At 36.1% G+C, this 25,283-nt stretch overlaps 1 protein-coding gene across 1 annotated transcript; it reads left to right on the top strand.

Moving 5' to 3' along the window:
• Positions 1–2,101: 2,101 nt before the first annotated feature.
• On the top strand, positions 2,102–5,160 carry LOC136223862 (uncharacterized). The gene is made up of 3 exons (XM_066012034.1): positions 2,102–2,213; positions 2,600–4,421; positions 4,591–5,160. The coding sequence occupies exons 2-3, from the start codon at positions 2,601–2,603 to the stop codon at positions 4,777–4,779; spliced, it is 2,010 nt and encodes a 669-aa protein (XP_065868106.1). The 5' UTR covers positions 2,102–2,213; position 2,600; the 3' UTR covers positions 4,780–5,160.
• The last annotated feature ends 20,123 nt before the right edge of the window (positions 5,161–25,283 follow it).

A 25,283-nucleotide genomic window follows, 5' to 3' on the forward strand; every position in this document is an offset into this window, starting at 1 on the left:
AGTTAGTAATGAAAGACCGTACAGTACAATACATATGCGCTCTGGGCCTATCGAACAGTTGATAAAACACCTATCAACACGTCATCCTATAGACTGCTGTTGGAAAATCTTGCCATCTCCCGGTTGAGAAGGAAGAAAGAGCCTTTTAAACATTAATATTTTTGAATGTTGGTTCTAAGAAAGCACAAATGTACAAATGTACAAGGAAATGACCAAGACTTGACATGATAAGCACATTTAGCTAAAGAATTCTTCTCAAGACATGTATTACTTTATAATTCTTGACTTTAATTGGTTCTAAGAAAGCTACATTCTAGGTGTTCTGGGCCATTTAAAATTGTCAAAATGTTCCCCCATTGAGCTATTGAACTTGAGAATGAGTCTAATGAAATATTCAAAGTGAACGGAAAAAAGTTTGAAACCATATCTGGTCTTAGAGAATAGAGATGTGGACTATGTGCACCTTATAGAACAAGCAGCATGAACAACATGAGCATGTGTCAGTTTTAAACTCCAATTGAAGCACATCACTAGAAAAGTATTTTCTATTTGTATATACTACTTAGAAATATTTTGGGGGTCATCATGCATTGCTATATTGCTAACTTCATCTAAAAATAGCAGTTTATTAGAATGAGTAGGATTTTGTAATTTTGTGAAAATTCCTCTTGTACAAATTGTTCGTACATATAGATTTTTTTTTTTGTCTTCATACAATGGAAAAGTCGACCGGTAAGAGTAAAATTTTGGAAGGTAAAGGAACAAGTACGGTCATTTCCCGTATCAAAACTTCTATCTTCCTAACAGGTTAAATTTTAATCTAAAACTTAATCAATCCTGGTCAAATCAACCTTTTCGTGCCAAAAAGTAACTGTTAAGATTCATTAATCTTAGTGGATTAAGAAAGGCACTCAAACACTCTACAAGACTATAACCACCCTACAAATTTCACCGCTTGAACCATCACAATGCCCACTCGTCAACCTCCACTTGGCAGTTCTCGGGCCTATTTAATCACATCATATCTTGCAGTTTCACTCGCTCTATTTTTTTCCTCTTTAAAGTCGGTTTGTTTTATCTATTTTTTGTTGTTGCTGTTTGCGGTTATTTTTCGGATGTAAAAAGACAAACATGAGATCACTAACCTATGACACCTAAAACTTTTCTTTTGAAATGAAAAGAAGCAACGTCTGATTTCAATTGCTGTCTCGCATGCAAATTTGGGCTCAATCAATTTCAAGCTCTTTTTCCTCTTCTAGAATCCTAACCATTTCAGGAAGAAAAAGAATCCCGAGAGGAACTCGATGAGGATCAATCGTTAAGAAATAAGGAGGAAAGAGCAAGGGAGCATCTACTTCACAACAAAGCGCTCCTCCGATGATGATCACTGGAGCCACATCTTTCCAAAATGTAGAACACCGAGCTAAATTTGAAAAATTTAGCGAGATGCCCTTTGGTCCGACAAGACTGATTTGCTGGGATAGCCTTAGGAAAATGGGGCTTGATAAGGAGGTTCATGAGCAAGACTAGAAGGCTTTGCCACCAGTTTGGAAGTAGCTGAAACTTGAATTTTTTGGCCACCTTCACAGCAAACCAAAAGGATGAGACACAATACACCTTTCATGTAATAGGCATCGGATCCAACATGTTCAACCTGTATCTCAGAGCTATAAAAGAAGAACAGACCAGTGAAGAGTATATGAATAGTCTGCAAAAGATTCCTCCAGAATTCAAACCCCAAGAGTTCTGGAACGAGTTAAGCGGTATTGACTGCTACAACCCAAGTGATTCTAAAGCTTCCAATCTAAAGAATCATCTCTGTTAAATGCAAGCTGCAACTTTTTTTGCTCGGAACAACCAGAGCAGTGTTCCCACTAGTGACCTTTTGTTCTATGGTGTATGTTGAATGAAAGAAGAGTACTTGTTGGGAAATATCTTTCTGATTTTGGGGCTACAACATCAAAGCCAGGGGCGGAACATGGGGTTGGGTAGGCTCGAGCACCAACAGCCGACAGGGAAATTTTTTATATCAAAACGACGTCGTTTTACTTAATGGGCAAAACGACGTTCGTTTTGATTTAAATGAAAATTGAGCTGCAGAATCAGTAATAAGCGCTCCACAATCACCTAAGCCCTAATTGTTGAGAACCAGTAATAAGTATACGCGCAGAATCAGCAAGAGTCCAGTCGGTCGGCCACGCAACTAACTTCCGGTCAGTCTCCACCCCCTAATCCCTAATTGTTGTTTTGTTTTTGATAAAAGCTTAATGTTTGGGGGTTCATAAATTTTGGGGGTTTTTAGTGTTTGGGGGTTCATAAATTTTGGTTTTCTCGGTGTCAATTTCAGTTGCTTTTTGTGGGATTTAGCATACTCTGTTTATTATTTTACCTTTTAAAGTTTTGATACAATTTATGCAATAAGATCAAGCCTGCTTGTTTTGATACAAGTTTTGATACAATTTGTGGGATATACAATGCAATGTTTGCTTGTATTTAATCCTTTCATGTTTAACTTTGTTTTTGATAAAAACTTAGTTGAATTGCTGTTTGTATTTAATTCTAAAACTATGGTTCCCCACTTGCATATTGGTCTTTTCAGAATGGACAAATTCGTAACTAAAAGACCAAGGACATCGACAAATGATACTTTTTTAGAAACGCCTGTTGTTGAGACAGTATCCATCGAGTTCAATCCAAAAGATCTTATTTCAGATCCGGGGCTTCGAATTCCAATTGACAACTACTATCCAAATATTAGAGACCAAGTTCGGAGGGCCTATCTCGCTAAGGGTCCTTGTCAACCCTCTGATGTTACCTATCCAAAAAGGTGTATTAACAAAACAAATCGAAGTTTCCAAAAGCATTGGTTCACAGAATTTAATTGGTTGGAATACAGTGTTGCTAAAGATGAAGCATATTGTTTGTGGTGTTATCTCTTTAGGCCGAATAGGAGGGATAATTCTGGATTAGCCGTGTTTACAACAACAGGATTTAGCAATTGGAAGAAGGCATTAGACGTATTTAGACAACATGTCGGTGCTTTTGGTAGCTCCCACAATGAAGCTAAAAAACAATGTCAAGCATTCAAAAATCAGAGGCAAAGTGTATCACACATATTATCTGCACAAGGACATGAAATGGAGGTTAATTATCGGACCCGTTTGACTGCAGTGTTAGATGTTATACGGTTAATTTTACACAAAGGTTTGGCTTTTCGCGGGCATGACGAATCTTCTACTTCTTCGAACAAGGGGAACTTTCTTCAGATACTTGAATTTTATTGTGCTAAAAATGAAGAAGTTGCAAAAGTTTCACTTGGTAATGCTCCTAAAAACAATCAGCTTACTTTCTCGAAAGTACAAAAGGAATTGGTAAGTGCTTGTGCAGTTGAGACAAGATTAGCTATTTTTGCTGAGCTTGGGGATAGCTTTTTTTCACTTATGGTTGATGAGTCTGGAGATGCATCTGTAATGGAACAGATGGCTGTTGTTTTAAGATATGTGAACAAGCATGGTGAGGTGATTGAAAGATTTATTTCGGTAGAACATGTGGCTGATACTTCATCTCAATCGCTGAAAACTTCCATAGATAGACTCTTTTCTAGACATGGATTTTCACTATCCCGATTACGAGGCCAAGGTTATGACGGGGCAGCAAACATGAGACGTGAATTCAACGGTCTCAAATCAATCATATTGAAAGAACATCCATCTGCGTATTATATTCATTGTTTTGCTCATCAACTCCAATTAATAGTGGTTGCTATAGCAAAATGGTCACCTTATGTGGGAGATTTTTTTGATCATTTATCTCGAATTGTGAATTTGGTTGGAGCTTCATGTAAAAGGCGAGACATGCTTCTGCAAAAGCAACATGAAAAGTTAGTTGAGGGTTTGGAAAGTGGTGAAATTTCTTCTGGCAAAGGAAAGAATCAAGAAACCTCCTTAACACGCCCGGGAGATACACGGTGGGGTTCACATCATCGAACATTAGTCCGTTGTTTTCATATGTGGTCGTCAATTGTTGAAGTGCTTGATCATGTACGTCAAGATGCTAGTATTCCTGAGCAAAAAGGGATTGCCAAGGGTTTGCTTGAAAAAATGGAGTCATTCGAATTTGTGTTTATATTGCATTTGATGAAAGGTATTCTAGGAATTACCAATGACTTATCACAAGCTTTACAACAAAAGCCTCAGAATATTGTCAATGCTATGACAATAGTTCGATCTACGAAGTTACAGTTGCAAGCGATGAGAGATGATCAATGGGAGATTTTCTTAGAAGATGTAACCAAATTTTGTATTGAAAACTCTATTGATGTGCCTGATATGGAAGACACGTTGAAAATACGTGGTAAATCGAGGCGTGAAGGACAAGGCGTTACTTATTTCCACATATATCGTCATGAAATCTTATATGAGGTTAGTTTTCTCTTTTTTTTTTTTACTGGTTTGACTTTAAAATTGATTGAGTGTCTTATGTGAATTAAGTTGCTTTTAATTTATTTTATAACAAAGGAATTCATGTAATAGATTTAGGATACTTATTTTGTTTACGACTTCATTAAGTTGCTTCTATTTCGTCTATTAGGTTATTGCTATTATTGGTAAAGAGATGGATGATCGTTTCAGAGAAGGAAATACGGAGTTACTTCTATGCATGAGTTGTCTTGATCCGAGAAGCGCATTTTCAAGCTTCGATCAAGCAAAGCTTCTTCGCCTTGCTCAATTTTATCCGGAAGATTTCTCAGAAATGGACCGAGAGTTGTTGATCAATTAATTGAACAATTTTATCTTTGATGTGAGAAATGATAAAAATTTATCTGAACTTAAAGATATTAGGGAGCTTGCTATTAAGATGGTTGCGATGAATAGACAATTGGTTTATCCGTTAGTTTATCGACTTATTGAGCTATCTTTGGTATTACCTGTCGCGACGGCTACTGTTGAGCGAGTGTTTTCAGCAATGAGCATTATCAAGACTGATTTGCATAACAAGATAGGAGATAAATATTTGAATGACAGTATGGTGGTATGCATCGAGAAGGATATGTTTGTAAGCATAGAAAATGAACCTATTCTGCAACGTTGTCAAAAATTGTACAAACATAGGATTCAGTTATAAAAAATAGACATGTAATAATATTTACTTAATTTCGAATTTTCTTTTGACGTTTTGAACTTTTTTTTGCTGATATGTTTGAGTCCCGGGTCATCTGGGTCCTGGTTCCCCCACTGATCAAAGCACATCTATTTTAGGTCCTTCATTACCATGCTAGCTATTTGAACATGATGTTCAACCCAACAAATTATACCCTGACCTTTATGCATGATATGGAGCTCTTTAATGCTATGGGTAAATTGAGGATTGCTTATAAGATTGGGAGGAAATGGATGCTGCAGCTAGAAGAGGAAAATGAGGAGAGTAGACCGAACAAGAGTGGTCATCAAGGAACAATTGGACACCATAGTAATGTCTAGAACCCAACAGGACCTAGAGGAATTATCGATGTGCCAAGCGATCGGCCTTATCAATGTCATATACAATTACGACCAGTTTAACCGAGCAGCCATCCGGTAGAACATGCATGAAATTGTGCTACTCTAGAGAGAAATAGCTCAGCTGAATATGATTTTGTTCTATTAAGCCTAGTGGGGGAAAAGGAACATGATGACTGATTAATCGAGTGAGGGTGTAGCCCACTCAAATATTTGAAAAACTCTTTATCTTTTTGTTTTTGTTGTTGAACAAATTCAGTAGGCGAATGAGTTTTTTTTAAAAGGAGTTTAGTTTTTATTTATTTTGTGTTCATAGTTGGAACAGTCTGTACAAACACTCATCCTATCCTTTAATACTAGGAATATTTACTTTAATATCTTCTTGTTATATTTCTTTCTCTTACTAAGCAATTAAGAAAGACAATCATTAGATCACAATGAGAAATATTTATGAACACATGAAATAATGACTTAGCAGTTCAGAACAATAGTCAACCATAGAACTAAGCGATTTACACTTAACAAAATTGACATAATCAAAATGCTTAACAGACAACCTGAAATAGAGTGTTTTTGTTTGAGCCTTAATAAAAGCAAGAATGGTATAATGTATTGCTTCCATTCAGCTGTTCCTCGAAGTCAGTATTTGATTATATTTCTAAAACAATCCAAGTATTGGAGATTAGACCAAAATGCAAGCTTATGGTATTTGTTATGGACTTCTGTGCTGACAAGAGAAACAAACTTATTATGTTGAAACACCTTGAGTAAGCATAAACACTTTGCTTTCAGAGGCAATTCTTTATACAAAAATGTATTATTAAGTTAAGTGAGAATTGATTCTTTATATTGATTTCAGCTTAGTTAAACAATTGGCTTTGTTCAAACATTTTGATCTCTTATTTGATTATCATTGTTCTTAGTTCAAGGTGAAAATCTCAGTTAGCTCTAGTAATTTCCAACTCAATTGTTCCATATTTCTTTCTTTCTTTTCTCTTTCTTTTTGCTTGAGGACAAGCAAATGCTTATTTTGAGGGTAGTTTGATGAAAGGAAATTATACATGTTAATAAGGAAGTGGGGTTTCGGTGAAGACTATCTTTGATGGTTCGCCTCCTATACCGGGATGTGTCTTTTAGGGACACTCCGATGATCAAGTTAGTGATTTAGAAAATAAGATAATTGAATATAAATTAAGAGTTATTAGTGAGAAAGAGAGAGAGATAGATCTTTGGATCCTTTACCAGTAGTGTGCATTTCCCTTTTATAGGGGCTCGAAAGCTCAACTTAATTACTAGCGTGTGTCTAGGGCCTAGTAGGGTTCAATGATAGGCTTGTTGGAATGGCTAAGTTGCATTGGTGGTTAGCTTGCGGTTTACTTACCTTATCAATTACCCCCATCTTTTGAAAGGTGATCGCACCATTGAATGTGAGTAAATAGAGAACGTCCCATGTTTTCCCTAGAGTTTAAAATAGACTAAGGAAACTGATGAGGCCAGGTGGCACTTTTGAAACCGTCTTTTATCCTGTTTAATTAATGAGGTGTGCTTTGATGAGACATGTGTCATTAATTAAGTGTGGATATGATGGCGCTATAAAGAGGAAGAGGGCCACGTGGCGACTGTCTGTTCTAGCGTGACCTTTGGGTCTCTCGACTCTGTCTCTTTCATATGCAAGTATAAAAAGAGACAAGTTGGGTCCTAAATGGTCGAGCAATCTGAATATTTAGACAAGTTAATGCCCATATCACTTTAAGCAAGTTCATCTATGTAATAGGTTACTTTAAACAAATTTAGAAGGATAAACAAATTCAAAAAACCAATAAATTACTTTAAACGAGTTTAATATGCTAATAAACATCTCTTTATATTATAGTGATAATAGAATTATTTGTCCAAAGTTTTAATACATTAAGCTTTTTCCTTATATTTATATTTATACAAATGCTACGTCCGTATTTTTAAGAGAATGACAGATTTAAATACACTTTGAAATTCCAAAGGAGCGTAACTAAGTTTGTACATCTTTGAAGTGAGAAGTTATGGGTTGGAACATATCCTCTTAAAAAAGACCATAAAAATATATATTTTAAAATTACAACACACATGAAAAGATATGAAATAAAATATGTTTGGACGTCTAGAGTGTTACAGATGTGCACATTTCACGTTTGAGCAGGTAGTTTTTTTCATAGTTAAGCGTGTATAATTATTTTTGTCCGATGAGGATGTTTAATTCTAAAAACATTAAAACTAAGAGAGGTAAAAGATACTCCCTCCGTTTCATATTACATGTCATTTTAGATAGTTGTATAGAAATTAAGGATATTGTAAAAAAAACATTGTTACCCCTTATTTATTGATTCCAATATTTATTTATTCTATAATAAGTCTATTATTCTAATTAATTTTCGAAAATCCGCATTTTATAACAGAAAAAAAGATAACTTAACATGTACTGATCATATAAAATGACATGTAATATGAAACAAAAAAGAATTCCTAAAAAGACATGTAATATGAAACAGAGGTAGTAATAAATATTTAGAAAAATATATATAAAAAAGATAATAAATTTTTGAAGGGCATAAAGCATGTGAAGCTCACATCTCTCCTTATTGGTCTCCCATGCATTTTATGTTGTTTTATGTGCCTTGGGATTCCAAACCCAACTTATCTAAATACAACCCATTCTTTCCTTACAGAATCTCCAAGACTTTTAGTGCACTCTCTAAAAATAATATAAATAATTGACTTTTAGTGATTTAAGAGGCATTAAGATATATTATCTCCAACGATACTTCTTGTATTCACTCCTTACTTATTAATTTATTATTAAAACTATTAATTATTATTACATTTACCAATAGCAAGAGGAGATATAATCCTCAATAATAAATTATAAATAAAAAAATGAATTAGGATGCACTAAGAGGTGGAAAGAGACTTTCTATTAATAGAGAGAATGAAGAGGCTCATTCGAGGAGCCACTAAGAAGCTGTTGAAGTTGATTTTTAACTCTCACTCCTCAACTTTTAACTTAAGAGCCCAACTAAGAGGCTGTTGAAGATGCTCTTAATTGATAAGCATGGTTCCATCTTTTCTTGTTTCGATCCACTGTCACCCACGCGGATGTAACCAATGCATGTAGTCGATGCATGGTTTGTAGGATCTTGCACATAGATGGGGGTCGGGTTGATATTATACAGGGTTGAGGTTTTAACCAAGGCACTGAGCCAAATAAGAAGCTCGGGTTCAAGTCATTCCTAATGCAAGTGGGGATTTATCGATTTGTAGTGGTGAATCCTAGTTGCACTTGATGGACAAAGGAATTCATCAGTTTATAGATTTAATGGGGGCTTTTCCTAGCATATATGGGAACATATACATCATAATAGTTGTAGACTATATGAGCAAGTCAGTCAAAGTAATAGAAAGACACACTAATGATGCTAGAGTAGATGTTTGTTTTCTGAGACAACTGTTCACATGATTTGGAACCCTAATAGTTATAATAAGTGATCAAGGTACTCACTTCTATAATGCACAATTCAAACAACTTTCTCGACGATGTGGTGTCACCCACATGATGTCTAATCCATACCATCCACAAACTAGTGGATATGTGGAAATCTTCAACAAATAAATTAAGAGAATCCTAGATAAGAAGGTAAGTCGTTATCGCACTGATTGGACCAAAAAACTGGATGATGCCCTCTGGACCTACCAAACTGCTTATAAGACACCTATCAACACGTCTCGATGTAGACTGTTGTTTGCAAAATCTTACCATCTCCTAGTTGAGAAGGAAGACATAGATTTTTAAACATTAATATTTTTGAATTTTGGTAGAACAACTGCTATCAGAAGATGCAATTGAATGAATTGGATGAATTCAGACTATTCTTATACGAGAATACATAAATATAAAAGGAAAAGACCAAGGTTTGGCATGACAAACACATTTAGCCTAAAGAATTCTTACTAAGACAACATGTATTACTTTATGATTCTCGACTTAAGTTGGTCCCAAGAAAGCTACGTTCTAGGTTGTCTAGGCCATTTAAAGTTGTCAATATGTTCCCTCATTGAGCTATTGAACTTGAGAACGAGTCCAATGAAATATTCAAAGTGAATGGGCAAAGGTTGAAACCATATCTGGTCTTAGAGAATAGTGACGTGGACTATGTGCGCCTCACAGGGCCGGCTCTAGAGGGAGGCCACCTAGGCGGCCGCCTAGGGCCTCTGACTTATGGGGCCTCCGATCAGATTTTTTTTAAAATTTGATAATTATTAAAAAAAATTATGGTTAAAAGGTATATAGATTTAGATATATAACAAAAGATATTATTGGGCTGAATGGTAAAGACAAAGTGGAGGTGTTTATAAGGGTGGGGGTTTGATTCCCTGGATTAGCATTTTTTCCTACATTTTCTCTTATTTTTTCTTTCTTTCTTTAACAACACGAATGTATAAATTATTACTTTGTTATTGTAGTTTTTTTTTTAGTAAATTACAAGATGAATTCACTTATGAATTACACTTTGTAATTTGGTGCAAAATGTTATTTAGACTCTGATTTATTTAAAATTTTAATATTTGGCCATTAATTTATTATTTGATCACATTTAGACCATAAACTATTTAAATTGATGAAATTTCACTCAATTTTAATGATTCATTGGATCAATATTTATTGGTTCATTTTTTCTCTTATTTCTTTTCTTTCTTTTGACAACACTGTACTGATTTTTTCTGAACCTTTTTTTTTCATATTTGGAAACAATGTATAAACTATTATTTTGTTATTGTAGTGATTTTTAAATTTTTTTATTTTTTTAATTACAAGACGAAATGCACTTATAAATTACAATTTGTAATTTGGTATAAAATGTTATTTAGACTCTGATTTATTTAAAATTTTAATATTTGGCCACTAATTTATCATTTGGTCACATTTGGACCATATACTATTCAAATTGATGAAATTCTACTTAATTTTGATGAAGTCTTGATAAAATTGTTTCCTTATGATATGTGGTGATATTTTGACATATGTGCTTAACATGCTGTACGTTTTAAAGTTGATTTACCCAAATAATTAATGAGATTAAAACAAGAAAACAAATCTCTAAACTAAAATTTATCAAGTCTAGTTATCAAAATATCAACATATATATGTCAATAATTCTATTAAGTTTCCATCCAAATTGCATTGAAATTTCACCAATTGGGATAGTTCAGTGGCCAAATGATAAAATTTTGGATAAATCAAGCGTCAAATGATAAGATTCCTTGGATCAATCGATATCCAAATAGTAATTTAAGCCTGTAATTCATAATAAATACGCAACTCAACCAATTTTTAATCTCGAAGATAAATTTTTCTCTTTCTTTCAATAGAATCTTGCAATTAGGTTCGACTTCAGCCGTCCAAGATTAATTTCCAGAAATTAATACTTTGTCGTTTGTTTGCTTCTCGCATAACTGGTGAGAAGAAACTTGATTTTAAATATATAAAAGAAAACTCGATTTTACATGTACAAAAGCAAGAAGAATAATAATTTCTTAGCTTTATGTTATTATTATATGACTTGAATTGTAATTAATAATTTATTGATTTTACTATTTAATATTTAATATTTATAAAATAGTATTAGATTTATATATGGAAAAAAATGCACAATATGCTTAGGGCCTCCAAAATACTGAAGACGGCCCTAGCGCCTCATAGAACAAACAACATGAAAACATGAACATGTGTCAGCTTTAAACACCAATTGAAGCACATCATGGAACAACCAGGAAAGTATTTTCTATTTGTATATACTACTTAGAAATATTTTGGGGGTCATCATGCATTGGTATATTGCTTAGGTGCGCAACTTCATCTAAAAATAGCTCTTTATTAGAATGAGAGGATTTTGTAATTTTGTAAAAATTTGTCTCGTACAAATTGTTCATAGATACAAAAGATTTTTTTTTTTGTCTTTTTATAATGGCAAAGTCGACCATTAAGAATAAAATTTTAAAGGTAAAGGAACAAGTACGGTCCTTTCCCGAATCAAAATTTCTATCTTTCTAACCCTTAAATGGTATCTTTAAAAAACATAATGGTCTCTTAAAAAAAAGGAAAAAACAAAATGATAATATCACATAATGAGTGATGTTAACTGCCATATGAGTTATGTGAGATGAGCCCTACGTAATACTTGAAATTTGTAAAAAAGAACAAAAATAAGCATATTTGACTAAACCGTAAAAGTATATTTAAAAAACATTATGGTGTGTTAAAAAACAAAACAGAATGATAATATCACATAATGAGTGAGGATAACTCTCACATGAGTTCTGTGAGATGAGTCCAATGTAATACTTCAAATTTGTAATTGAACAAAAAATAACCATCTTTGACTAACCTTTAAAAGGCAGCTTTAAAAAAAGAAAGAAAAAACACACAAAGGTGATATCATGTAAAGTATGTGGCCTTTATTATATAAAGGAGTTTACTATTAAAAAATTTCAATTTATCATCTTCTATTTCTTCTTAAATATTATTCTTCTTGTAAACATTTTAATTGTTCATTTTTTACTCGTCTGAATTAATAGATTGGTGAGGAGATAATTAAGTAAAAAACGAGTATGAAGAGCTTTTTGCTAATAGAGGTTATGCTATTGATGTTGTTATTAGGAACAAAAAGATTTTGCTACATGATTTTCAGAATCTTTCCTTCCATGCATCATTAATTTGGATAAAGACCTCCATGTTGATCGTAGTAAAGTTATTCCAAGTCTCGACAAATGCACCAAAAAATGTGTTAATGCAAATCCTGCTTTTATTTCTCTATCTTTTTTTTGCGTAAAGATTGGTACGCGAAGGAAAGCTGGGCATCCCAACTAGGTTGGCACCCCAGCAAAACCAACAACCCTTTTATTGATAAAGAAAAGAAAAGTTACAGAAAGGGGAGAGGGAAAAGGAAAAGAATAAAGAATAAAACAAAAGAATTACAAAATACGAATATGCGCAACATTGCATAAGTCGTCAAAAACGAGAGCCTGGCAGAAGTGAGGAGCCGAGTGCCACCAGCAATTAGTCTGTGCAAATTGCCCGTGATTAGCAAGCCTGTCTGCTTCCTGGTTACCTTCCCTGAAAATGTGAGTAGCTCTCCAATGCATAGACGATAGCTGATTGAGACAAACTTGCCAATCTCTTCTAATTCTCCATGGAACCTCGGCCTGTTGATTATTTAACATCTGCACAGCATAAGCCGAGTCCGATTCTATCCAGATTCTGTGCCAGTTTCTTTCCCACGCGGCATTGACAGCGAAAGTAATAGCTTTGAGTTCAGCTATGATGGCGGTAGCGTTCTGAATAGGGATAGCAAAACAACCAGTTACAAAGCCCCTGGAGTTTCGAAAAACTCCGCCTGCTCCAGCATTACCTGTGGGATTCGACGCACCATCGGTGTTTACTTTTAGCCAGCTGATCGGCGGGGCAATCCAGTGAACTACAGCATAGTCAGGCTCAGGAGGCGGACGAGCATTGGCAGCAGTAGAGCCGCTTTGTTCGTTAATCATGTGCAGAAGTCTATATTTTAGATTTTGGATTGAAGGAAGCTCATTTTCGAAGATAGCTCGGTTTCGTATATGCCAAATGAACCAAATACAGGTAGTCACAACAAAGATCCAGTGTTAATGCTGTAACTGATCTCAAAGAAGGCAAAAATTAATCCCCAAAACTCCCTTGCAACCTCGCAAGCAACAAAAAGGTGGGAAGCCGTTTCTTCGTTGAGCTTGCAGAGTTCACATCTTTGAGCCAATGAAAACCCATATGACTGCAGCAAAGATTGAAGAGCAAGTTTACCATTCAGTAATTTCCAGCAAACAGCAGCACGTCTGGGAGGAACAAATGGATTCCAGATAAACTTGCTCCAAACGACTGTACTTCCCTGAACAAGATGATTATAAACAGAACTAGCCGTCACTTTTCCTGCATCCGACGGTTGCCATATGCACAGATCAGTACCTTCAAAAGCTTTCATATGATGGATATTTTCTTGAACCTGAGCAGGGAGGGCTTGCAAGTTGATCCAAGAACCATTAAGTCTGAAATTCTGAATAGGTTCATACATCCTGGCTTGCTCCTTTTTAGGAATATTGATTTGGTCTGCAATCGTTGGCGCGATCCACCTGTCAGTCTAGAAGTTAAGAGGTGAGTGTTCACCAAACCACCAAAGAGAGTCCTCACTGATCATCTTAAGGTTGGCTCGGAGCGAAGACCAGATGGTAGAGTTTGCAATATATTGTTTAGGCAACCCAGAAGGTTCAAAAAGACGGAGTCGAAGTAAATTGATGATGAAGCCATTTCCCTGAATGAGATCCCAGCTGAATTTAGCAAGAAGAGCATTGTTAAAGCTACCAAAATTCTTGATACCCAAACCTCCGTTAGCAGTTTTCTGACAGCAAGTTTTCCAAGGAACCACAATCAGCTTCCTGCGATCCCTGTCCCCAGTCCACAGGAAATTTCGGATAGCTCTGTTAATATGGTCAATTAGCGCTGCAGGCCAGCGATAAAGAAGGAACGAGTGCACTAGGGCACCAGTTAGAGCAGACTTAATCAGAGTGAGCCGACCAGCAAAGGAGAGAGACTGACCCCGCCAGAGACTGAACTTGTTGAGGAACTTGTCAATCATTGGATTCAGGAACCGAGCTCTAGGAGCTCATTGGAACAGAGGAACGCCTAGGTAAATAAATGGAAGGGCGGTCAGCCTGATACCCAGAATGTCTGCAAGTCTGACCCTGCGCATTGCGCTAATGTGATTTCCAAAGAGAGCTTGGGATTTATTCCAATTGACCGCTTGCCCGGAGAATTCTTCATATAACTGAAAAAAGTCTCTAATTCATCTCATGTTTTTGGTTGAAGCTCTGGCAAAAATCATCATGTCATCAGCATAAAGAAGGTGTGAAGGAAAAGCAGCTGTACTGGTATACCTCATTGGGTCAAATTTGCCCTCCATAGACAGTTTAGAGATCCATCGACCAAGGAAATCTTCAGCAATCCCGAACAGAATAGAAGAGAGTGGATCGCCCTGCCTGACTCCACAAGAGAAGCCAAAGAAGCCCTTTATTCCTCCTCCAAGAGCAATTGATATTCTAGCTGACCTGCGAATTTCCAGATCCAGTTTCTGAATTTCAGCGAGAACCCAAAAGATTCAAGGACAGCAAGCAGGAAGTTCCAATCAAGAGTGTCAAAAGCTTTTCTGATATCTATTTTAAGGGCCATGTTGCCCCCAAAACACTTCTTTTTCAGCATATTGATTCCCTCAGAAGCTGCAGCAATGCAATTGTGAATGCTCCTACCTGCTATGAAACCGAACTGATTGTCAGATATGATCCTGGAGGCAATTGGAGCAAGTCTGTCAGCTATAATCTTCGATATGATCTTGTAACTGAAATTTCCCATTGCCACAGGACGGAATTGATGTATTTCGTTGGCCCCCTCAATCTTGGGGATGAGAGAAATGATGCTAGAGTTCATTCCAGGCAGCATGTAACCATAGTCAAAGAAACTGAAGACCATTTGACAAACATCATTGCTAACTATATCCCAGTAGTGTCTGTAGAACATACCTCTAAATCCGTCAGGACCTGGCGAACTGTCTTTATTCATGTTAAAAACTGCTTTGCGAATTTCCCCACATGAGGGACGCTGCGTCAGAGACTCATCATCCAAATAAGTGACAGTGTGAGGGATAACCGATCTAATCGCTTCATAATTCACATGCCTCAGGCTGCCAGTGAAGAGAGATTCATAGTAATGGACCACATGCTGCGTAATTACATTCTCATCATTGATCAATGCGTTGTCTATTAGAAGGCTGTTAAGAGAGGATTGTACCTTCCTAATTTTGGCAGCCCGGTGAAAAAAGGAAGTGTTTCTATCCCCGGCAGCAAGCCATTTTTCTCTGCTTTTGTCTCTGTATAATAGCTCTTGTCTGTACAGCTGAAGATCAAGATCCTGTTGCGCTGACATTTCTTCATCAAAACGTGAATCATTGAGACCTTCACTGGAAATAGAATTTTGAATTTCTTCAAGCCGAGCTAGAGCAGTCTCTTATTTCTCTATCTCCTTACATTGGTTTTGCCTTACTTAATTGCGCATGTATGTATGGTTTCTTCTATTCTAACTTTCTTTTTTCTCTCTCTAATATTTTATTTTGAGGAGGATGAACATATTTTAAGCCATTATTTCCCTATTTCTCCATATATATATATATATAGTTAAATTGAAGTGTATAAACTAATGTCAGTGTTAATTAATGTGTCAGATGAGCGAAGTATGGATTCATGTACCAATAACTGTTCGAAGAATATCTACAGCTCGCTTGGATTACTGCAAATGTAGTTTGAGGAAATAGTAAATGAGAGCGATTGAAATTGTTCTATGAAAACAATGTCATATTTATTAATAAATAAATTTATACTCACAAATTCTTTTTATCCAGTAGTTTCTTTTTCTCCGACGTACTAGTATTCCAAGTTAGTTTGTGTTGATATGAACTAAAAACTAATTATAAAGAATAATTACTTTTTGGCAACAAGTGTTGGCAATAATGAAAATTGTGTTGCTAAATGAATTTTAGCAACGAAATTTTTCGTGTTGTTACCAAAGACTGTTGCGATAAATTTTTGGCTCCTTTTGTTGGGTTTGTGGAAAAAAGTATCAACTTTGGCAACAATAAGTTTATTGGGATAAATGAAAGCATCTATAGCAACAACTATATATTGTTGCTGTAAATGGAAGCATTTACTGCAACGAACACATGTGAATACATTAATTATTAAACTAATTTTATTTATATGTGCCAAAAATAATAATTGGAATTACAAAAATTAAAATACATTAATATAATTAATCATTAAGCTAATTTTAATTTAATAATGAATTATGAATAGTATAAATATAAATATGAATTTAATAATGAATTATGAATAGTATAAATATAAATATGTACTTTTTATGATATAAACTAAATTAAATATTTAATATTATTTTCATTTTAAATTTTAATAAATATTGTAGAAATAAATGGCTAAAGTGGCATTATTAATCCATTGGGTCCTAAATGGTCGAGCAATATGAAGATTTAGACAAATTAATGCTCATATCACTTTAAACAAGTTCATGGATGCAATATGTTACTTTAAACAAATTTAGAATGATAAACAAATTCAAAATGTTAGGATTAATAGGCTTAACCTTAATCACCACATAAAATAACATAAGAAAAAGATTGCCTCCTCCTGCGTCTCCTCTCTCTCTCTCTCTCACTCTCTCACTCACTCACTCGCTCTCTCTCTCTCTTCTTCTTCTTCACTTTAGTCTGTGGATTATTCAGTCTTCATTGGCTAACGTTGTGTGGTTGCTTGTTACCGGTGGTACAAGATCATAGTGCTAAGATCCGCTTCCGCTACCTCTTTCGCTACTCTGAGAGATCTACAGGTTCTGCTATTCAATAAGGTATGTCCGAACCCGTATATCTCAAATGGATTAATTGCCGTTAATCCATTCATTGGTATCAAAGCCACATATCTTGTACTCTGTGGTTTTTTTTTTGTATCAATAGATATGAAGAAATTCTGCGAGATCATTCTAAGAATGATTGTATTGATGTGTTTATATATATTCTTGATTTTGTTTTTGGTTTTTTTTTTGGTATAAACATGTTTTTATTTTATTTTATTTTGATCTTTTTATCAATCTAAAATAAGTTTTTGATCCGATCAAGAAAATCTTATAAAAAAAACATGTTTTTTGATCTTCTACAAATGATTGAAACTCAAAAGGAATCTATTTTTTTATGTTTCGTTTTTTTCAAAATTGTTCAAGTTTAGAATCAGCCTTGAGATGCATGTTTCTCGAAAAATCTAATCACGGATTGAAAAAAATGTCTTTTTAAATTCGTTTTTGTCTGTTGTTCCTCTGAAAAAAAAATTCGGCACGTTTTTCAAGAAAATCGACCCACCCATCATGTCTAGAATACCCCAAAACCCTAGGACCAACATCTTACGAAGCCCGAATGGAGTTTGGGAGGACAGCACGTGGCCCCCACACGCCATCGCATACGCCGTGCGTGAGCGGCGCGTTAGGCGCGTGCAGCACCTCCTAATGTCTGTTTTCCCTGTTTTTGGCAGATTAACTATAAATAATTTTTCGGACTTTTTGGTATTTTTTTAGTAATTTTTGACTATCGGAATATTTAATTTTACCGTATTAGATATTCTAAAAGGATAAAACTCAGTGGAAATTGTTTTTTCTTTTTACCAAAAATTAAGAAAAATTTATCAAAGTTTTATAAAATTATTATTGTGTTTTTAAAGGTCCCCACTACGATCAAAACGTGTTTTGATTGAAGAAATAAGTTTATGTACAAGTACACTAACTTCTTCTTCATTTTTTTGTTGATAAGTCAGCAACGGTGTGAACTGTGTTCGTGCCAATTGCTCCTAGAACACCGGCCCAAAAAGCTACATTGAAAAGATTCCACAAGAGGCTGGATAATTGCAAGATGACTACTTTAGCAAGATGGGATGATGCATATGCAATTGTGCGTCACCTGGTCAAGGTACAAAACCTGATGCAGTGTGTTGTCTGCTACAGTGGCCTTTGCATCGACAGTAGTAATCTTCCTCGCTTTAGGGCTATGAGGAAATCTTTCTCTACTTTCCCAATGCGAAGTCGAATGTATTTCCATAGTTGATCAAGATCCCACAAGAACTAGAATCGATCTATCCTTATCTTTCTCGTTCTATCCGTATCTTTCAGACGTGGGAATTATTCTTAATATTTTCAACATAGGTTTAGGTGTGATTACATTTACATAATAATAATTAATCTTAGACATATGTATTTATTAATAGTAATGGTCAGTTTTATGTAACTAAATCCAAATTATTTGGTTTGATAAGAGCATCTCCAATGGTTTATACCCACAACCACTCAATATACATGCCACATCATCACTTTAATAAAGGTGTTGCTATTTACCGCTCCCTTTTTACTGTTACCGCCCCCTACATACCCATTATGCCTTTCCGATTATTTCCCAAAAAAGTTTTGAACTAACCTCTCTCTCTCTCTCCCGAACAAAGCACAAAATTGAAAATTATGGATTTGAGAACTCCGGAACACGAGGATTTCGAAGACGAGGTAACGATCTAGCTTGTTGTTTTATTTTTGTGTTTAAAAAAATTCTGATTTTAGCGATGGCGGGTCACGGACCCGCCCTTACTGAGAGAAAGACGGGTCCATAACCCGTCTTCCTCTAAGTGTGGGCGGGTTCCTGGACCCGCCTGCCTATGGGTAGGAGGTTCCCGGACCCATTTATACCCTAATTTTACCCCGATTTTCCCATTTTAGACTTTATATATTAATAAATTGCATCCATTTCCAGGAGGCAGCTGGAGTTTGGATTGGAGACGGGATCGATTATAGTCCATGTTTCATAACAAGCACATTATTTCAAACAAGTATGGAAGCAATTCAGTGGGCGAAAGACATTGTAATAAAAAATTGTTTTGAGATCGTTATATCTTCGTATAAACACGGAGGTAAACAAAAGCTTCCGAGATGTTCACGTGGCGAACGGTATAGAGGATTGACTAGTCCTTTAGAAGATGATTTATGTAGGAAAACAAAAACTAAATCATGCGGCTGTCAATTCTGGCTAAAAGTCAGACAAGTGCTAGATTTTTTAGGTTGGGAGATCGTTGTTTATGTCAGGGAGAAGGGTATGCATAACCATGAATTGACGGTTTATCCAGAGGGGCACCGACAGATAAGCAAACTCAGTCCTGCAGCGAAGCAAATTGTGTGTGCCATGAGTTTGTATCAAGCAAAGTCGTGTGCTATTATAACGACACTTCGTAAGAAACATCCAAAAGATAACCCAACAATAAAGCATGTATACAATTACAGAGATCGGTTGACGAAGGATGGGTTTGAGGGTAGAGATGTGATTAGTCAGTTTTTCCATCTTGCCGTCAAGAATAAGTATTATCATTCTTCGCTTGCTGATTCAGAAACTGGTGTGTTAACACATGTATTTATGGCACATCCAGCTTTTGTGGATTTATTACAGACATACTACTGGTATATTGGCATGGATTCAACCTACAAAACCAACAAGTATAGAATGCCATTTTTTGAAATTGTTGGGATGACTCCATGCAGCAACAATTTCAAGATGCGATTATGCAGGACGAGACTGAGTCGAGCTATCGTTGGGTCATGGAGTGTTTGAGAATTTTGATCGGGTTTGATGTGAACCTGACATTTATTTTGACTGATAGAGAGTTGGGGTTGATGAGGCCTGTTAGAGAGGTTTTCCCAGATTCTGCACACTTGTTATGTACTTGGATATTAAAAAGAATGTAGAAAATAGGGTCTACAAACTCATGGGTGAAGATATGACATTTGCTTCACAATTCAAGAATGGAGGATGGAAGAAAATAATAAATTCTCTAATAGTAGATGAATATGAGTTGCATGTGGCCAAGATGAAGGATACAATAAGAATGCTAGGTCATGTGATAGCTTATGTTGAGAACACGTGGTTAATCCATAAAGAGAAGTTCGTTATTGTGTGGACAAAAGATTTCCTACATTTTGGCAACACAACTACTTGTAGAGTGGAGAGTGAACACTCTTCTTTAAAAAAATGGCTGAATTCCTCTACTGGAGCCATCGATACAGTTTGGACCAAGGTTCACAACGAAATTGAATTGCAAGTAATCAATACCAGGTATACCTTTATTCCATTTTGTTACTGTTATTATTATATTTGCATTTAGTAATATATATTTTGATTGATACTACATTTTTATTCGTATCAGGGGTAATCTTGAGTCTTCAAGACAGAAAAAACTTGTATTGCACTCTGGATTTCCGTTCGAATGCTTGACGTGCAAAGTGTCCCACCACTGTTTGGAATTGCTCGGTGCTGAATATTTGCGTATGAAAAAAAATTAAGCAATGAAGTGGATGAACATTGTGGTCACAAGTTGAGAACCTCTTACCAGATCCCATGTGCATGCGAGCTTAGCCGAGCGTTTCATTCACATAAACTGGTTAGTATTTCTAAGATACATCCATTTTGGAAGACACTTGTCATTGGGAGTTTATCAACCAAACGTATGCCGAGTGCGTGGGAGTACCGTGACAGTCATCGTGGACGGGCCTAGTCTTCCAATTCGTCTCGGAGTCGTGGGCGTAGCTCTTCTAACCGATCAACTGGTACGTACCATGTTTGAATAGAATCAGTTGTGTTCCTTTATTATTGTGAACACACACATATATTTTTTCAACATTAAATGTTTATTAAGTCTAAAATTATATTATTATAGGTACTGCTAGGACTGCATGTGATATTTCAGATTACTATAATTCCGATAAAATCGTTGAACTCATAAAGCCGTATATTGAATCGTATCTCGATGTCACAGGTGATGGCAACTGCGGGTTCCGTGTTGTGGAGGATCGAGTATTCGATGATCAACAAAGTTGGTATTTTGTAAGAACGGCTATAGTAAATGAAATAATTGCTAAACGTAGTTTATACGAGGCAGTTTACTATAATAGGATTGAAGCGACAGTTGGGCGGATTGCTTAGGATGGTGGGCCTTGTACAATAGAACATTGGATGACAGCTTGGGATGACCTGTATCCAATTGCTTCATTATATAATGCTGCTGTATTTTTTTTTGGGTACGGGAATGGAGCGAGCTTATTTGCATGTGGTACTGTGCTACCATTGTATGCACCCTCAACTGCTACACGACCACAACGAGAGATTGTTATAGCTCACTTAGGTCATACGTACGAACATTATGTTCAGCTAGATTTATCTAGAGATTTTCCTATGCCTCCTATATTACTTAACTGGAACAGATGTCGTCACCATAGCATTGAAGGATGGGACCTCTTGTATGCAGATCAACGAGAACAATGGGATAGAATAGCTAGAGTTGTGGGATATCGTTAGACATGAGCGTAGACGCCGCTGGAAAAAATCCCCAACCATCGTTAGCAACCACAATTGGATGCTCTACCCGATACCAACCGCTACTGTAAGGACGTACAACCTTCATGGCCCTGAAAGGCTGCATGGGTACAGTCTGGACATACCCCAACTGACGGAGGCATTGATCGGGCATATACGGCTCTATGACATCCCGATATCGTATCCATCCTCTATAAATAGTCCTAAGAGTACAGGTCACTATATCAGGACCGTAGGGCATCCACATCACCTACACACGTATACAAGTTAATTAATATAAAAGTAAATTAATATATTTTAAATAATTTATTGCTATACAAGTAGAAATCGTACCTCTACCGTAGTCAATCTGTCAAGACGAAGATGCAAATCTCTCAATCGATCCTCTGTCCTGGGCTACTGTGTCGGGACCCATATACGAGCTCGGGGATCGTCCGATCGGGGGTGTGAGTCCTTCTCGCTGAGATCTGAAACATGGGAAATACTCGTATATCGACACCTAAAGAAGAGTCAGACATCCCGCTATCTATCCATAATCTCCTCTACTAGCAATACCTAGCTGCCGATATAGGTATGCTAATGTAGCTGTGCCCTAGGAGTATCTAGCCACGTCCTCTACCCCATCATGCACCTATAGTAAGCATGCAGGTCGGATTTGGTTGCCACTCTTGTTTATAAACAAGGTGGAACCGAACATAAAAAACATCCACCCGATCGCCTCAGAATCAGACATCCGACCTATAGAGCATAAATAGACGATTGAATTGCCAAATACCCCTCCACCTCTCCAATGGGAAGCCATCAGCACATCCCTAGTCACCCCAAACAACTCCATCAATACCGTCTGAAACTATTCCCCCCAATATCAGCAGACACCAGTCGCCCATCCACTAGGATACGTAGAATCTCCCACACATCATACAGCATAATCGCCATCTCACTAAATGGCATGTGAAATGATGACGTATGCGGCTGCCACCGCTCCACAAAAGCACATATAAGGGGAATATCAATGTGCGCGTACATGGTAAATGGGAGGTGTGACAGTCTCGATCCCTGTATAAACGCCTTGATCTCTGGGCTAACGCCCTTATACCACTCAGTCAGTCTCCTACAGAATCTCCCTCTAGTATGGCCCCTGAGCTGTGACCTCAGCTGCCCGCTCCACATCCTAGAAGCAACATGTCACAAGAAGCTGGGAATCACAGTACCATCAATTGGTCCACTGAGGACCAGATCCGTCACAACCCAGTCATCGTTTACAGCATCCCTTGAGCGTTTACTGCTCCCTACAATTATATTACACGTATAATATTTAAACATTTTAAGTTCTATAGTAATAATTAAAGTAAACTAATAACAAAATAAAAGAAGAATGTAAATTATTTACCAGATGACTCGGCACGACTAAAACGACCGCCTATCCCCTTCGCCGTCCGACGAACTGGGATAGGGTCGACCTCAGGATAATCCTCACCATCATCCATGGTGACATAATCCTCGTCGTCACTCATAGGCCGATGCACTGTCTCGTGCGCCCTCTAAGCATCCGCCATGAGCCTCTCTACTCCTCGTTCCCTCCGGGCAGAGGCCGTGATACCACGTCTAGAAGTGTGGTGATGTCCGGAAGCCTCTAAAACGTCACACTGTAAAATAGACATTGAACGGTAAGTTATTTAAAAAATTGAACGGTAAAAAAAATAAAAACAATGGGATTTTGTCCCCGAAATTCAGGGACAAAACCCGTTCCTAGAGAAGGGTGGGTCCAGGACCCGCCCTTCTTTATAGGATGGCAGGTCCTGGACCCGCCATTCTTAGAAGTATGGCGGGTCTTGGACCCGACCCGCCCTCGCAAAATCCATGCGATTTCTGTCCCTGATTTTCGGGGACAGAAATCGAAATAAAAAAATGTTACGAATTGAAAATAATCAAACGTTTATAGGGGGGATAATTGTTCCTTTTCCTTTGCCTCCACGTTTAGCCATGATTGTTGTTCGGGTGTGAAGTGAGGAGGAAAATTAGTGTTTGGAGTTTGAATTATGTTTTTGAAATATTAGGGGGAAGGGCGAAATGGTCATTTAGGGGGCGGTAAGTGGTAATTAGGGGTCGGTGAATAGCAATTCACGATATCATTTTAAACTATCTAACTCCAATGGTTAAACTCTATAACCACTCAATCATAATGGACCCACCAATCATAAAGGATCCACCAATTAGTTAAACCAATCATAATGAATCCACCAATTAATTAAATCAATCATATTATTTTAAAAATAAAAAAGTATATATATAAATAATAAAAAACTCAATAAACATTGTGTGATTGATAAAAGCTCAATATATTAAACTCAATTAAATAGGAGAGAGTTTATTAAAAAAATATAATGAGTGGTTCATTATACTCCATTAGAAATGCTCTAAGTCCTAATAGTTCGGTATGCTTTGAATAGCGGTTAATTAAACTGCTCCACTTTGCAAGTTTCAGGGTTAAGGTTGATTTTTTTTTTCCTTTTTACTGGCGAGATTTAATTCTGTGTAAAGTCCAAGAATAACTTTATATTAATTGCCCTATATATGAATTAATTAATTAATTACATATTTAGACCATCAATCACTTTCACTAGTAAAATCACATGTATAAATTATTGAATAAACAGTCAATGAAATAAAAACATCTTACAAAATTCAGTTACTGAGGTCAATTAATTTAATGGATTAAATAAATTATCGATGATTAACAATTTTTCTTAAAGGTGAGAGGTTGTAGATTCCAACCATCCTCTCAAAAACAAAAACCATTAAATCACGGTTAAACTGTTAATACCTTGAATTTCAATGCAACTTTGTATAAAGATTTAATAAAAAATTTGTATTATGGATCGATTTTCTTTTGTGAAACGTGATATATAAATAAATAGTCTTGATCACATGCACCTTAATAAGCATGTAGAATTTGCTCATTCACCGTTAGATCTAGGTTTATTAGAATCTTAAGGTGGAGATTCAAAGCATCCTGATGCTTAGATTTAATAAGCCTATATCTAACGGTGAATGAGCAAATTCACTTTCTCATTAAGGTGCATGTGAAAATTCCTGATAAACTATACTCATTTTAATTGGTAATACGTAATATATCTGCTGAAAGCATATTCTGTTTATCCAAATTTTATTTCCCGTGCTAATGGTTGGAGATTCTTTCATGTACCGTTTAAGTAACCTCTCTCCTAATAACCGAAAGAGCTCTACTATGAGTTTAGAGAACCATTTTGCCAAAAAAATAACGAAAGAGCTCTATATATATATATATATTCAACCAGATCCAATTACAAAACTCATAATTCTCAGCTTTTATTGATCATTAAATTAAGACTTATTAGCTTACATCAATAATTCTCGGACTAACATTAACTTTTTTTTTTCTGTGTCTACAATTAAAAATTCGATCATGGCTTATAATTCTTGTCACATGAAGTAGCGCAAGCACCCACGCAGCTTTCCACCTTCACTTCATCTGGAAAACATCACCATACAATAAATAATAAATAAACGGTAACATCAAACAACATATAAACCAAACAGGTTTTAAATTAAAAAATAAAATAAAAGAGGAAGAGAGTTAATTATTTGGATTATCTTTGGAACTAATGTTGGTGCACATTTTGGAAGAGCAACCAAAGGTGCAGTAGAAATGAGAGGGTAAAGAAGAAGAAGAATCATAAACTTTGCA

This window comes from Euphorbia lathyris, chromosome 3 (genome assembly GCF_963576675.1).
Source record: "Euphorbia lathyris chromosome 3, ddEupLath1.1, whole genome shotgun sequence".
Lineage (NCBI taxonomy): Eukaryota > Viridiplantae > Streptophyta > Magnoliopsida > Malpighiales > Euphorbiaceae > Euphorbia > Euphorbia lathyris.